Raw genomic sequence first — 17,162 nt, 5'->3', positions numbered from 1 at the left:
GTCTCCCCGCGCTGCTGTCATTTGGCGTTTTCTCCAATACGAGCACCATCTGTCTACGGCTTCTGTTATCCCACTGATGGCCAAAGTCGATTTGGATGATCGGACTGGTTTCTTTCCTCCTTGGATACTTCTGCCTCTCTGTCTCTGCTCTCACTTAAAGAAAAGGAGGTAGGTCTACCGGCCTCAAAGTTACAGCAACCAGGTTTCCCAAGCCTAAAATTAGAATAGCGATAATCTAATAGGAATGACTGCATTTGAGTCTGCAATGGGGCATGTTATTTAAGTCATCTGAATGACTAGAATGGGCAGTCCTTGGCCTAAAGAAGATGAGTAGACATTAATTTCAGTGACTTCCTACCACTTACAGGTCCAGAGTATTCTAACTTGAAGCAGTAACTGCATTTGAATGAGAGACTGAGAATTTAAAAGTCATACTTTATTTGTGAATTTTACAACTGTTGCGTTTATTTCCTAATATTCATATTGTTCCAGCATTTATATTTTGGGAGATTTGTGTTCAGAGAAGCACCCAGGGGAGTTCCCGTTGTGGCTCAGCAGGTTTAGAACCTGACATAGTGTCCTTAAGGATGTGGACTCAATCCCTGGTCCAGTTCAGTGGGTTAAGGATCCGGTATTGCTGCAAGCTGCTGCATACGTCTCGGATGCAGCTTGGATCCCATGCGGCTGTGGCATAGCCAGGCAACTATAGCTCCAATTCGACCCCTGGGCCGGGAACTTCCATATGCCACGGGCGTGGCCGTAAATTAAAATAAATAAATAAAATAAAAAAGAGAGAGAAGCACACAGATTGAGCCATCTTGGTTGCAGTCACTATCTTAGGTGACAGAAAAGGTGGAGAATCCCGAGAGCTTGGTCAATTTCAGAATGGAGCGTGGGCAGCAACATGGTGACACTCCTCGTCTGGTTTGGGGGTGTTCCTCAAACCTCTCTCTGAAATGGAATTGGATGCTATTGCTGGCCCCCTTTTCAGTAAGATCCTGCCTGCCTTGTTGCCCATCCCCTTTGCTGCCGACTGAGCAGGACGTGGAGGGAGGGTGGACCACACCTCATCCTGCAGCCAGCAGGCCTCTGGCCTGACCCATGGGCATGTGATCCCATAATGAGGCTCCTGGGGCAACGGTATCCAGCCCCGTCACAAAAAAATGCAGAGGCGGGGGGAGGATGATGCCTTAGAGCACTGTAGAGGCTAACCCCCTGCTAAATGAACAGGACAACACTTTGTCAAGGCTAGAGAGTCCACATGAGGGCAGCTCCAGAGGAACAAAAGCCTGAGTCCATTTCACTTTGGTGATGGAGCAATTCGTGTCTCACGCAATATTCATCAATGTGATGCCTAGGCAACATCTCGGGAAGGAGCAGGTCTCTAGGAAAGTATACTGTGAAAGCGTTTCTAGAAGAGTTTGCTTCAGCATGCATTAGCTTTTCTGTAACTCTTGGTAACTTTTGGGTATCCAAACAATCATACTATCACCTTCATCTCATTAACCAGCATTAGCAAAGCAGGAGTTGCATGAAATTGAATGAGAATTTAGCATCTGAGTAGACACACACACACACACACACACACACACACACATGAAAACTATATATTTACGAGTTTTCCACTGAATATCTGAAATAGCTCCGACTCTCCCTCTCTCCACTTACAAGTCTATATACCGTGATTGAAAGAGAGAGCATCTGAACTTGAGATGTACAGAAAATGAAAGGGCTGTCCCCTCCCAAAGTAGGCGCAATCACCGCCTCCAGGACACAACTGCTCTTCCCAGAGCTGGCCACCTGAGTGCACAATTAGCTAGAAATCTTCCCACCTACTGGGACATGGGAAAACAGAATAGCAGGACAATGAAGCAGATTATTTTGGCTCCTTCCTCTGTGGGAAGAGGGAGTAGGCTCAGAGCTTTCCCACACCCAAGAAGCTGAATACTACTTTCCTGGCTCTTCCGAAGCAGAGACCTCCGTTTAATACAACCAGGCCTGCCTGTCATGGGTTTGTAAACCTATATGGGGACCCACATTACTGGCGATTGGCAAACCCAAACCTAAACACATTTTCTATCATCACACATGAACTAGAGGCTATAGCCAAAATGAGAAAGAGCTTTTGTTTCCTGGAAGCAAGAGGGTTCTGAAGTTGGTTTACAAATAATAGATATACTTCTTAACATCCCACATCATCAGCCAAATGGAAAATGCATTTGTGATTTCAAGCAGATGGAGACACCCCCAGCCCACCCACCAACTGATGTTGCTTCGTTGGGAAGACATGCAACATGCTAGGAGTTCCACATTGCCACCATCCTTTGAAAGGGTCCCAAAGCTGAGCCCACACATTCCGAATGAAATAGCTTTGCAAGCTATTGTCTGTTCAGTGTGTCCAATGAGGGAGAATGGATTCCTCTTCCTCTTCCACCTGTCTGCCTTTCTATCAGTTGATGGGACACGTCACCATGGCATCTAGGATCTTGGCAGTATGGAGCAGGTGAATCTGCTTACAAGGGCAGAAAAGACCTGCCTGTCTTCGGCTTCCTCTCTGATCTGATGAGGAAAAATGGATTTATGTCTGTGACTCTAACAAACAGAGCAGAAATAATATCCAGGTAGACAAGACATGAGCAGTCAGCCCTTTAGGGCAGGATAAATCATCTAAGAATGGGGTACCTACGACATTGGTGCACCCTTCTGACATCACGAGTTTGAACGTGCTTTTCTTTTCCTTTAGACTTTTTAAGATTTTGACATCATTGTAGATTCACATGCAGTTGTAAGAAATCATGAAGGAAGATCCCTGTTCGGCTTATCCAGTCTTCCCCAATTAGCTATCATCTTGCAAGATGAGACTGCAAGGTCTCAGCGAGGATGCGGACATGGATGTAATCCAGCAACACGTGGTGTTTATTTGAAAGTCAGTGTAACCCTTTGAAAAAGGAGCAAATCCATAAACACATCTCAGGTTGGACAAACAGTCTTTGGATGATGTTCTGTGTGTTGATGAAGGGACATCTTTGCTGGGCTGGGGTGTGCTAACGCACTGCCCATTCTTTGAAGAGACCAAAGTTCTGGATCACTGACAGCACTTCCTGTGCAGGAGCAACTTCTTCCCAATCTGCTTCAGTTTAGGATTTCCTAAAATTAAGTTAACAGAGTGTCCAGTGTGGTAGGAACCAATCACCAAGAGGCAGAAGAAATATCTGAGGCTTGAAAGTTTGAAAATTTGAAAAAAGAACAAAACTGCTGCCGTGTAGTGGCAGACGTAGAGACCCAGGAAGACCAGGATGGAGAGAAGGGCGCTGACGTGCACACGGGTGCGAGGGCCCCTGGGGCCCATCGCTGTGTTTCTCATCTGCTGCGTGTGTCTCCCCAGGGAATATATTAAGAGCACAACAGAAATAAGGAAGATAAGTAATGGCAAGCCAAGCTCAATGGAAAGAAAGGCCAACTTTAAAGGAGGCATTTCTTTGAAGGGATTTGTTGCATTTGGGGACAGAAGGGCCAGGAGGTCTTCTTTGGAAAATATCCATTTACGTTTGCTCTGGAAAACAGATATGCTAAATGCATATACCAGGGACCCCAGAATCAGCCAAGGGACCAACCTGGATATCCTCATCTTCAACCATGAGAAGATTGGGTGAGGGATGGTGGCAATCTTGGCACAGTAGAAAACACTCAGCCATGTGGCAAACCAAAGTCCCGATTCATTGACAAAGAGGAAAATTGCAGGCCTCTCAGCAAGTTGGAGGAATCCGATCAAGGAAAGACCAGCCAGGGTAGCGCAAAAAAGGACAAACTGAAGACCAATCCTGGAAATCGCCAGGCAGGAGATAAGGAGAGCCAGCGGGTTCAGCTTTCTCCGTTGGATCAGGTCAATGCCGTTCACAACCACAATGGTACCATTGACTAAAACCCCGATGAGAAACTGTATCACTGCCAACAGAAGGTAGCCAGTGTGGTGAGACGCCAGCATTTCGAGGAGAAAAAAATTCAGATCTGTGGATAGTTTGGATTATTCAAGTTTTCTATGATTCTTCAACTAGATTAGAACCCTCTGGGGGACATAACTCAAACAGTAAGGGCAGTGGGGTGGGAAGATGGCAGACATTTGCTTATATCTCGATGTAATTCCAGGACAGTCAAATAAGAAAGAGATACTCTGGCGAGGATTTGCTTCTTAGGGATGGCATTTGCATTTTCCAGGTCTGCGTAGCTTTCAGCTTCATCATAAGCAAATGGTGGAATCAGACACCTTCAGGGCTGGGAGAAGGGCTCCTCTACTAAATCAATGGAAATGCCTCAGCCCTTCACCTCTACTGTGAAGGTTTAATAATGCCCACAGGTGTGATTCTACTTAACGAGGCGTACTTTGCAGAAAACTCCCCCACCCCCAACTGTTTGTTTGTTTGTTACTTCTTTCTTTTTGGTCACATGCTCAACATACAGCAGTTCCTGGGCCAGGGATCAAATCCGAGCCACAGCAGTGACAATGCTGGATCCTGTAACCACTAGGCCACCAGGGAACTCCTTATTTATTATTATTTTTGGGGGGCAGGGGGACTCTTATTGGAAACCATCACTTAGAGTCCTCTGCTCTAACGATGCAGTACAATCAGCAACGTAAGACTCCTTGGTAGTAGTTCTCTGATTGCAAAGGTTGAGCAATTTAGGACCACTTAACATTTAAAAGTTACATAATAAAACATACGTGATAGGAGTTCCTGTTGTGGCACAGCAGAAACGAATCCGACTAGGAACCATGAGTTTGCCGGTTTGATCCCTGGCCTTGCTTAGTGGGTTAAGGATCCGACATTGTCGTGACCTGTAGTGTTGGTCGCAGATGCGGCTCGGATCTGGCGTTGCTGTGGCTGTGGTGTAGGCCGGTGGCTACAGCTCCAATTGGACCCCTGGGAACCTCCATATGCTGTGGGTGCGGCCCTAAAAAGACAAAAAGACAAAAACAAAAACATGTGATCGAACACAAAGCATTAACAAAATACAGTAGCAACATAACTAGGCTTGTGTCTATGTGCACACAATAGGTTCAAAGCTTAAAGGAAGAACATACACAAGAAAACAAGAACTATTCAGTGCCATTCCCACCAGGGACCAACCATCTGCAGGGCTTGAAATCTTTTTTTTTTTTTTTCTGGTCTTTTTACGGCTGTACCTGTGGCATGTGGAAGTTCCCGGGCTACGGGTCAAATTGGAGCTGCAGGTGAGGCCTAAACCACAGTCACCGCAATGCCAGATCTGAGCCTTGTCTGCGACCTACCCCACAGCTCACAGCAACGTGGGATCTGAGTCACATCTGCAACCTATGCCACCGCCTGTGGCAACACCTGATGTTTAACCCACTGATGGAGGTCAGGGATTCCGATCCCCATCCGCAGGGATTCTAGTCGGGTTCCTAACCCACAGAGCCACACTGTGAGCATCAGGGCTTGAAATCTTTTGCCTACGATTTTTTCAGGACTACGAGAATATTACGACATGAGCTGTCTGTTCCGGGGAAAACAAAACGGTAAAAGTGGGCTGATTCCGTTTGTCATTTTTAACTAACAGACTACTTTTGGAAAAATGAAATGAGTGTGTATCGAAATGTATTCTGCGCAGGTGTTATGCTAAACCAGGTTTTCTCAACCTGGACACGGTTGACATTGGGGCCGGGTGTGGCTGGTGATGGCCTGGGCAGTGTAACACGTCTAGCAGCACCCCAGCCTCTGAGCACTAGAAGCAGCAGTACACCCACTTTCAGGTGTGACAGCCTGAAATGTTTCCAGTCACTGCCGAATGTGCCCTGAGTGACAGAACCCTCCTCCCCCACATTGAAGACCCCTGTCCCATCACTGCAGGGACAAACCTGGCTACAACAGCTTCTGTCCTCAAGGTGCTCAGAAACTAAAGGCGGAGCCAGCCACCTTGCATGGTATGACCCAAAACTAGTTATTTGGACAATTCACCACCACAGCACAACGTGGGGAGCCATGGATTAAATATTTGTAGAACTGAAGCTCTTCCAATCCACCACTTGATCAAAACGGCCCCAGCAGAGTCCCCAACGAGGCAAAGGTCCTTATGGATACGTGTTCCTTTGTCCAAAGCGGTCAAAAGTGATGAACCTCACCTCTGGAAAACTGGAAGGGAAATCACATGAAGCCACCAGTGCCAAGAGGAGATGCGTAAGTTTCTTTATTCTTCTTCTCTGAATATGCAATGCCTGTGCCACATGCGACGCGACTTTGTTCTCATCACAACTTCAGTTCCATGTCAGGAACGGCCAGGCACGTCTTCCATGAGTGGGTCCTGTCAAAACAGACTCAGATCCAAGCATGAGGATCAGGATCCTCCTTGTCCTTCTCCCTCAGGTGGAAAGAAAAAAGCACTAGAAGCTTTCTGATTTTACACTCTGCAGGCTGGAAAAGTGGACACAGCAGGGCATCCACCTATGAAGTAAGGAAGCCGAGAACTCCCCAAAAGTTTCTCCATCAAACCTCTGGCGTTGCCCCTGTGCTTTGTCTGCAAGTGCTGTTTCCGCCCCAACCTCACGCCCCGCAGATTCCTCTCCGTGAGGACGTATCTGGGTTTTCTTCTCATCCCAGAATTCATTCACCCTTTCGATGTTTGGCAGATGGTACATTTTAAAGTAGAACCAACCTCCATTGGAAAAGGGTTTTCATAGCAAAGGAAAGAAATAAACATTACAAAATCTCTTTGAAAGAGAGCTTTTGTTTTCTAATTCTCCATTCCTAGAGACAGCAGGTCACGGGACCCCCATTAGCCTCTTTTTCGTGGCCCCAGTGTCACCATGACGTTTCCGTGGTGACCCCTTCAGCATGGCCTGTGCACTTCAGTTATGCCCAAAAGTCACCGTCACACCAAAGGGGGAGACAGGGAAGGGGATTCTGTTCTGAGTCTAGCGGAGCCAAAGGAGGCGCTCAGCACCCACGGTCGACCAGCAGAGATGATGCACAGCACACCACACACTCGGAAGAAAGCACTGCACCCCTCAATTTGACTCATTAGCATGCTGTTTCCTTTTTGGATTCAAGCATCTGGAGGGGGTATTTGGTTCTCAAATATTCTATTACGACTTTTGTGAGCAGCAGCTTGGGGAGCAGAAGCAATTTTTCATAGAAGACTTTATTTCATGTAGAACAGGTTTTCTGACGCGGGAATCCCATGGCGTGAAAAATAAAAATTCATGAGGCTTAAGCTACACTTCTTTTCATTTAATAATTTCCTTCACCAATCTCTTCAGTGCACCCACACCGAGGCTGCTGAAGGCATGTCCTTCCTGGACAAGTGCCACCGACTCGCCTGAGACGTGGCGCACGTGTTCCACGGAAGGATGGAGGGATAGGGCTGCCTGTCCACAGGAACGCGGCATTCAAGGGGCTGCTGGACCAATGCCCCATTTTCAGGGCTGATTCAGAACCTCCAAGGGTGCCTTGTCCTGCCTCCCCCCAGATTCCATCCCATCAATCAAGATAACCATGGCTGTTGGTCATGCTCTTGTACTAAGCGAGGGTGAGCTAAGTATTTTAATGAGCGCCGCAACAAACCAAATAGAGGGTCCTGCGTATAGACCCTCTTTGTGTCCGTGAAGCCATTTGGTTTAGTGAGAAGGACACCTCAGAGAATTTCTGACTCTGCGATGAGAAACGTACAGGGCTGGCCTCACCTGTCAGTCATCAGCTTGGAATGGTGACAGTTTTCCATGGACAAATGGCTCGGAACAGATGGAACAAATCCTGATGTGGAGAAATTCACGTGATGATTACCCCGTATTACCCTGATTAAGTCTGCTCGCCGGCACTCATCTGTAATGAGCAGTCATTAAAGGAAACAATACTAAATATTCTTGAGGTAACTGACAGGCGGAAAGAGTTGCTTATTTATATTCAAATCATTCAGCTCCTCCAAAGAAAGGGTGGTTTTTTTCACAGGCAGTCAGATGGACACCCGCAAGCTTCTCACCAGGTAGGAGGCTATTATGATCCAGCGAAACACGCACATTTACTCTGGGATTAGAGTCATCGAGAGACTGGGCGATGGTGTTAATACCTTTCCCAAGTGGGTCTTCCCACTTCATCATCAAGGGAACCATTCCTGCTTTGAGGAACCTGCATCTGTATTAACATTATGGTATATTTTATAAGATCGCTCAAATAAGAAAGAGAGAGAGTCTGGGCAAACTAGTGCTGACATCCCTTCTGAACCTTCCCTGTAGAAGAGTTCAGCCTTTGTGAAGCCTATATGGAATTTATTCTGTCTAAAACTCACACCATGTTGGTTAAAAAAAAAAAAAAAAAAAAAAAAAAAAAAAAAAAAAAAAAACTCCAGACCCTTTCAGAGTAATAATTCTTCACATTCATTCATTTGCTTCTCTCCACTTGCATTTGCAGTTGATCTTTTGGACTAAAATTGCTGTCTTTAGTATTCAGGTCACTCCCAGATGCTTGTCCGGTCTCTGCTCTATTTATCCTGGTAATGTATTTCTGTGCTTCTCCTCACTCTCTCAATGTGATGAAATTTACTTGCATCGCAGCAAATAGAATAATGGAGCAATGTAATACACTGAATTGAAGTCTTACACGTAAAGAACGCAAAGTGCTTTTACAAGCAAGAATCCCTTGTTAGTTACAATGAGGAAAGAGATGCTGCCCTTCCATCACACAAATAATCTCGAGTTCTCAGTTCTGCCTTCAGCTCTCAACGGAGCTGGGGAATCTCAGATGCGCCCTTGCCTCTTCCCTCCCTTCTCCCTTCCGGTCTCCATCCTTCCCTCTTCCTCCCTCCCACCCTCTCCCCTCATTCCCTTCTCCCTTCCTCTCTCCTACCTTCCCTCCACGTGTCCACGCATAATACGGTGTGTCTTACAGACTAGGCGCTGTTCTAGGTACGGAGCACGTATGATGAACAAGACAAAGTCTCCGCCATCTTGGATATTACATTTAGTGGGAAAGATAAGAATTAAACAAATTAAGCAATAAAGTAAAGAAAGAAAGAAATACGTCCAGATAATGTAAAGAGAGGTTCGGTGTCAGAGAGCATGGTCAGGGAAGGCAGAGTCCTCCAGAGGGGAGGTGATCATTGAACTGAATGGGAAGGAATTGTCCACAGCTATCTAAGGGATGAGCAGGCCAAGTGGACAGAGCAGGTGATAGAAATGCTCCCTTGAATAAAACAAAAAACAAAAAACAGAGCTTAAGTGCTCCAGAAAAACAAATGCCTACATCTCGCGGTGCCTAGAGCAGCATGAGCAAAGGCGGAAGGAGAGGAGAACAGAGGGGCGGGCGTGGCCAGACCGAGGAGGGCTGTGGACCACAGTAAGGACTAGGTTACAGCCTCAAAGTGATGGTAAGCCACAGCCAAGCTGTGTGCGTGTATGAGTGTCTGTGTGTGTGAGTGTGTGTGATTAGTGTAATGGTGGGTGGGTGCAGGGGAAGGATGTGTCCTAATCAGATCAGATCGATGGTCTAAAACATTTGCCCCGACTACTCTAAAAAGAAAAGGGAAGAGAAGAAAAAAGAAAAGCACTCACTCTGGAGGACAGACTCAGGGGTCAGGACAGAGCTAGAATGGGCCCAGAAAGACCGGTGTGAAGGCTGTTGCCATGGACTCGGCCAGGGGTGCTTTGGCCTTAGATTAGACTGGTAGAAGAGGGTGGAAAGAAGTCTCTGGATGTGGAACCCTGCAGGGATTTCAGGTGGCTTTGAATAGGGGGAGTGAGGGGAAGAGAGAATTCGAAAATACTTTCAGGTCGTTGGCATGCCCCACTGGTGATCCATGGTGCCGTTTTTCAAGAAGGGAAGCTTGGAAGGAAGTTAAAATCGAGAGCTCTGCTGCAGGCATGTTCAGCCTGAGGTGCCAACTCCAGGAAGAAATGTGATTAAGCAGTGGGTGATAAATTTGGAATTCTGGGGCGCCACGAGGGTTCAAAATATGCCCTTGGAATTTACTTTGACATAGACGGTATTTAAAGCCATGAGGCTGGACAAGATGAGGTAGGGAAGGAAGGGATTGCCGACTGGAGTGTCTGAGCACTATAAAGAAATTATTTTTTGCGCCGACGTCACTCCAGTTGTCCCATCCGGAAGGCAGCATGAGGAGAGTAGAGTTTGTGAGTTAATGCTTGCTTCCCTGAAGACAATCCCACTAGTCATGGGAGCCAATATACACGGCTGATTCGATTTGCTGTTTAATTTAGAACTATTATTCCTTTATTCACGAGGAAGGTTGTTCTGGAGATTTTTCTGGTGCCATCTTTGATGAATTGGATTATCCATGTTAATGCTAGATTTATCAAAAAATTGTTAAGCTTCTTTTTTATTTGCTATGCACCAGAACAATTTAAATTGCATGGGAATCATCTCTTTTCTGGTGAATGGAAAGAATCCGCAGTGAAAGAATCTGAGGCCAGAGGCTTTGGAGAAAGGGCAGAATCCTTATGGTTTCTTTAGCGCTTAATATGCTAAACATTTGACAGACACGGTTTCAATTTGCCTTCCTGACAACTCTATGAAATCAACATTATCTTCACTTTAGAGATGATTAAATCGAGGTTCACAGAGGATTGGAAACTGCCCCCAGTCATGCAGTTAAAATGTAGCATTTCCCAGTTGTGGACCAAATTCTGATGTTAAATATTATCTTCGTTCTCATCCATTCAGCATCACTGCCTCCCGTGTTACCACTCAATGGTAGTGAAAAGGCCTTTCAGTGGCTTAGGCAGGAATGTTGGACAACCGCTACTTTTTGCCTGCCCAGCTTTCATTGCCTCATCTTCACCCTGACTTTCTTGGGAGGAACCATCTCCCCTCCATCCTTGTTTATGTTTCTTATTTGGTGCTGTCCTCATCTTCGAATCCAGGAAGAATCACATGACCAAGTGTAAGCGTTCACCACTCACCTGCCTGGGGGAGATCCATTCAGGGATGAGCAAGAGGTCCAAATTCATCAAATTGAAGAAATCCCAGAACTTTTGATTGAGCAGGTGGGGCAAAACGAGCCTCTCTGTTGGAAACAGGATGCTTGCTGAAGTTGCTGGCAGCCATCTTGCCACCATGAGGGAGGACTGGAACCTGCCTGACAGCAGATTCTACGCAGAGAACGTCAGTGTCCAGAGAAGAGAGAGCAGACCAGTGCTCAGAACTCATTAGCCCCCAGAGTCAGCCCTCGTTTACCATTGCCCTTGACATTTAAATGAATCTTTAAATTCCCAGTTTTTGCTGAAGCAAGCTTGAGGTAGGTGTTTCTCACACTGGGTGTACTATAATACAACAGCTGTGGGCTACAGAGACCAGCAGAGACACGCTTTTCATTTTTCACATTTGGGAATTGGGAGCCAGAGAAGTGACCTGCCTACAGTCAGTCATTTAGTGACAGACCTAAGGCCCAATCCATGATCTCTAAATTGAGCATGGAATGCTCTAATCACTAAATTCATGTTTCTTTTTTTTTTTTTAAACTTATTTGTAGGAGAGTTGTTTAGAAAAAAATACAAAAATCTTTAAAAAAATCTTTTTTGGAGTATAGCTGACTTAGAATATTGTATTAGTTTCAGGTGTACAGCAAAGTGAATCAGTTATACATATACACATATTCATTCTTGTTCAGACTTTCCCATATAGGTTATACAGAAAATTGAGTAGATTTCCCTGTGCTATACAGCAGATTCTTTTCAGTTATCCATTTTATATATAGTTGTGTATCTATGTTAATCCCAGCATCCTAATAATCCCCCTCATGGTTTCCGCTTTGGTAGCCATAAATTTGATTTTGAAATCTGTGTTTGTTTCTGTTTTATAAACAAGTTCTTTTGCAGCATTTTTATTAGATTCCACATAGAAGTGATACTGTATGATATTTTTCTTGACTTACTTCACTTAGTTGACAATCTCTAGGTCCATCCATGTTGCTACAAATGGCATTATTTCATTCTTTTTTCTAGCTGAGAGTATTTCCATTGTATTTATGTACCACATCTTCTTTATTCATGCCTAAAAATTATTTTGGGGGGTTTCTGTATATATTTAATGATTCGTTCCTCATCACCAACTCACTCAAACAGCTCAGAGTCTTATTGTGCCATGGGAAGCATAGCATTACCTCATGGACATTAGAAGTTTTATTCCCTCCACACCGCATAGACTACCAACAAAATTGTGCACTGAATGGGCATAATTTGTCCAGAGGATGTGTGGTCCAAGAGACCTTAAAATGCATCAACGTAGCTATTGCTTATAACAATCAGATTGGGCACACGGATGAAGGGGTGCAAAGGTCGTCTTGAAACAGCTCCATTTCTGCCCTGGTCCGATCTTGAATGGTTCCCTTTTAGCCTAGAAGCCAAACCTCTTTTTCCTGCTCCTTAAAGAAAGGATTATTACTTAGGAATTGCCATGAAATGGCAGGACGGGGCATTCTGGGTTTTCATGAATAAAGGCTTATTTCTCCTTCTCCCACTAAGACAGGCTCCTCCAGACAAAATGTTGACAACTTCTGGAAGACCCATATTGTTATTCCTTATCTCATCTCCCCAGCTGCTGGACCAGGCTTCATGGTCTCCCACTTCATGTGGCTTGGGGATACTGGTTCTATCCCCTGCATCCAAGAATAGATGTATGTGTGCGGATATACATGGTGACACCCTATAAACATCCAAAGGAACAACAATGGGGGAAAATGAACAAAGCTTCTCAGGTTTAGGAAGGTGTTGCTAGTGAAAGTATCACGTCATCTGTGTCATGTTTCTCCTATGGCAGAGAATATGGCTCCATCTACCACCGTTATCTAGCATCCTCTTTTTGTGAACATTTGTGGGACAAATGAGAGATGAAGGGTAAGATCTGTCACTAGGAAATAGAGTGAATCTCACTGATTCAGAGGAAGTGAAAAAACCATGAACTTGACTTCCTGAATGCAATACAGTTAATTTAATACAGAACCATATCACAATAGATCTGCAAATGATATTAGTGCTTATTTGGGACAACCCCTTATTGTAAGAAGAAAAAGAAAGTACAATTCCAGAAAAGATGTATAATTCCCTGTGACTTGTTCCAGGGAATAGTCAGATACTGGATTCTAGAAGAGTAGCTACCGCGGCTAGTGTAGCCTTTATGGGAACAGGATGGAATAATGGCAGGATATGGGTGGATGGGACACGGGGACTATGGCCTTCCCAAGGAATGACCAGTGACCATGTTTTGGGGGAGAGATGTGCAAACCCCACATACAAATGCCTGTATTCCACCAATGTTGACTGCAAAGTGTAGACACTGGAGCTTGCTGTCCCTTTTTCAAAATTTGAGGGGGAAAAAAAGAACACTCAACATGGTACCCAAGACTCTTCAGCCATTCACAAAATAAAGTTGGTCCAACTTCATTTAAACAGCAAAGGTAGTATATTAGAGATGGAAACCCAAAAGCCACCTTTTGTTATAATTTTCTTTTTGTCTTTTTAGGGCCACACCCACGCATATGGAGGTTCCCAGGCCAGGGGTCCAATCAGAGTTATAGCCACCAGCCTACGCCACAGCCACAGCAACACCAGATCCCAGCCGCGTCTGCGACCTACACCACAGGTCATGGCAACACCACTGGATCCTTAACCCACTGAGTGAGGCCAGGGATCAAACTCGCCACTGCATGGCTCCTAGTCGGATTCATTTCCGCTAAAATTTTCTGCAGTCATTAATTCTCATCCTGTGCATTTCAGGCTCCCTACATACAGAATAAATGAGGGTAGAGAAGTTTCATTTTATGAAATATTTTCCTTCCTCAGTTATCCACCAATCTGAATGTTGTCTTGTTAGAGTCAAATTGATAATACCAATTTTTAAAACCTACTCTTCCTGTCTGGCACAAAACATGTTTTAGATAGTCCTCATTCTACGCGGCGGAGGAGATCTGGATAACATTAACAATCAGGAGTAGGGATTTTGCTGGGTTGAGCTGAATTTTTTTTTTTTTCTAGTTCTGACTTAACACAGCGACTTACAAGACTTACTTCCTGCTAAGAATTCACACGATCAAGAAATAAGCCATTTTGGCTATAAAAACAGGATGAGACCAAATCTACTGCAAAAGTAACTGTTGTCAGATACATTCAGAATATATGATGCTTTGATCTAAAACAGAGAAAGTAAACCTGACTGTGGATTCACAGCGATCTGGAGGGCGGGAGGAAGGCGAACAGCACAACACGGGAGGGAAGACTATGACCTCAATCACATGAGCTGCTAATTGATGCAGCGCAAATCTCTCCTGTTGACCCAGATTGCTGGGAACAGGCATTTAGACACCATGTTAGTTTCTAACATGTTGAAGTCTGACTTATGAAATCTACTTTCATGCCTCTTTCCCCCACCAGATATCTAGCAGATCTCCAGCAGAAGTGGCCTGCACTGCTCCAGCATCACTTCAGGTGGGCTGAAGTGTGACAGGAAGAGGCCATGACCAGACCCTCTGTGAGGTTAGATGACGTGCCCAAGCACTGGGCCTTGGGAGACACGATGGGCCCCAAGCAGAAGCAGAGGCCCTACCTCAGCCAGGTCTCACTAGCCCTGTACTCACTACTAGTGGGTGAACAGAGGTGAGGAATGACACATTCTTTGCAAAGCAGGATCTTACAAAATGAAGACCTCAATTTCTTTTGACCACTCTGCCTTCTTTGCTAGGGACTTGTAGCACCATATGGGAGGAAGCTATGCCAATGATCTATGCCCAGTAACATCTGGGACATCTCTGGGTCTCTAGCCTGATTCAACCCCAGCAAGGCCATGCTCTCATAGAGAGGGAGGGGCAGCATCAGCACCAAGGTGTCCTTGAAGGATGTCCTCGCTGGCTTTTCTCTGCAAAGCCCTTTCTCCATCAGCTCACTCCTGACTCTTGGTTAAAACTCTTTTATCTTATGGTTCTGATGGTGGGTTTGCTGTAAGGTCCGCATTCTCGGGAGCTAGAAACACCTGCTTAATTCTGCTTAATTCCTTTTTTTTTTTTTTTTTTTTTGCTTTTTAGGGCCACACTCGAGGCATATGGAAGTTCCCAGGCTAGGGGTTGAATAGGAGCTGCAGCTGCTGGCCCATGCCACAGCCACAGCCACAGCAATGCCAGATCTGAGCCACGTCCAGGACCTACACCAGAGTTCATGGCAACGCCGGATCCTTAACCCACTGAGCAAGGCCAGAGTTTGAACCTGCCTCCTCATGGATCCTGGTCAGGTTCATTACCACTGAACCACAATGGGAACTCTCCCTGCTTAATTCTGAGGGTCATCCACAAAAATGGACTTGACCAAAGCAGTGTAGAAATTATTTTACAACTGAAAGTTCTCTTAAAGATCTACTACTTCATTTAGCAAATCTACCACACACCTTGGCACACCCGGATCTTTGATATTTCACTTATTTCTTTGTCCATTGAACAAATAACTTCCTGGGCAAATACGGTGCTATGTATTTACTCATATGCTTCATTAGCAATGTCAGGAAGAAGAAGTATGGTTAACATATCTACCCCCCAAAAAAAGAAAAAAACCTGTTTGCGATTGCATTTGAAGTAAGTTGCTTCTGGCTATTTTCTTTTAGAGGCCATAATATGGCAAATGTCACATAGATAAATGTGATAGTTAACAAGAGTTGGGAGAATTTGCAAAAGATCTGTCCAGAAGCTTGCTTATTCCAATGTTATAACCTCAGTGGAGAGTCTCAGGGCTACTCAAGCAACATGTTATCTTTCCAAAGTACCAATGTAACTTGACTGGCTTCTATTTTCCCAGTTTCCTATAATTCAATCAAAAGTCAGCAGTCACATGTCCTAGGGCAAATTCTATTTCAAATATGAATTTTTAATGAAACACAAATATGCACATGCATGTTCTAGCAAGTTATCCTGCCTATGCAAAAGTATATTAAAAGTGGAGCCACATTTACATTTGTTTTGCATTTGTGATTTAAGAGGTCAAAATATGCAAACTGCATCCACTCTTGTCAATACCTTCAAGCAAAGGAAAATTTTATTAAAGTAAAATTAGACTCATAACCCACAGAACAGCAAATATCCCTCATTTTGGAGAAAATCTGCATTTTGAGAAAGACAATAGGGATTGATTTTTTTTTAATCTAAAACTGAGAATACTTAACAAATGTGCCTATCTGAAACCAGGTATATCCTGCACGTAAACACACAATTAAAAAGCCAACTTAATTATAAGCATTGTACAACCCAAATGGAAACAGTTATGCAGTCTACAATTGGAAATTTTCATATGGAAAATAAAATAAGGAACAAAAGGAATAAAAGATTTTTGGTGATTTCTAAGAAAGAGTTTTAAAGATAGCCCATTCTTACCTATCATCTACAGACAAAGAGTACAGGCATAAGAGAATTTGTATTTGCTAAGATGATAGAAAAAAATAATGTACTCTAACATAACGAAAGAATTATACCCTTATTCTGTACATGCTGGACTCATTTAAGGCTGTTTCACCAGAGGATTCTTTTTTTTTTTCTTTTTCCAGATTAAAGACATTGGGTTTTTTGAAAAACAAACAAACAAACAAACAAAAAAACCAAAAAACCAAATCCAGCATCAGTGTTTGCCACTGAAAACACCAAAGGCCAAATGGGAAGAAAAAGCAAAGTAGCAGTTGCATGTGTGTGGGCACATCCCAAGCATGATTAACTGCGTAGAGTGGATGGATCCAGGCTGACATTTCTACAGGTTGCCTGGTTCCTCTGTGACGCACCAGATCATTATACTGGAGACAGCGCACCTTCGTGCCTCTGGTTTTGCATTGGTTTTTATTGGGTATGGGGCACCAAATGCCAGCGTGGACCCTGTGGTGTGCAAGTGTTGCCATCTGAGTAGCTGGGATTTGCCACACCTGGCCCACTCTTCCACAGTCACATGACTCAGGCCCTCTCCTAATTCAAGTCAAATGGCACCCCATCGAAAAGGCCTGATCTGATTTCCTGACTCCACACCATCAACACTATTCAGTCCCTTCCCCTACTTCAGTCTCATGATTGCCAGACACTCTTCCGGAAACTTTTAAAGAATAGAGATTTTACTTACGTCTGGAAATTACACAACACACCTGGAGCCACCTAGCAGGGTCAAAGGTAGAGAGGAGAGAGAA

The 17,162-nt window shown here is 44.5% G+C and overlaps 1 protein-coding gene across 1 annotated transcript; it reads right to left on the bottom strand.

Annotated features, from left to right (window-relative positions):
• On the bottom strand, window positions 723-4,782 carry TAS2R1 (taste 2 receptor member 1). Its single transcript, XM_021076852.1, has one exon. It carries the CDS (start codon window positions 3,983-3,985, stop codon window positions 3,086-3,088), a length of 900 nt encoding a protein of 299 aa, XP_020932511.1. The 5' UTR covers window positions 3,986-4,782; the 3' UTR covers window positions 723-3,085.

The sequence above is a fragment of the Sus scrofa genome, chromosome 16 (genome assembly GCF_000003025.6).
Source record: "Sus scrofa isolate TJ Tabasco breed Duroc chromosome 16, Sscrofa11.1, whole genome shotgun sequence".
NCBI classification, from domain to species: Eukaryota; Metazoa; Chordata; class Mammalia; order Artiodactyla; family Suidae; genus Sus; species Sus scrofa.
This window is presented reverse-complemented; position numbering and strand designations above follow the sequence as displayed.

Coding starts and splice junctions, on each gene's coding strand:
- TAS2R1 (XM_021076852.1), bottom strand. CDS start 3,985: ATGCTGGCGTCTCACCACACTGGCTACCTTCTGTTGGCAGTGATACAG.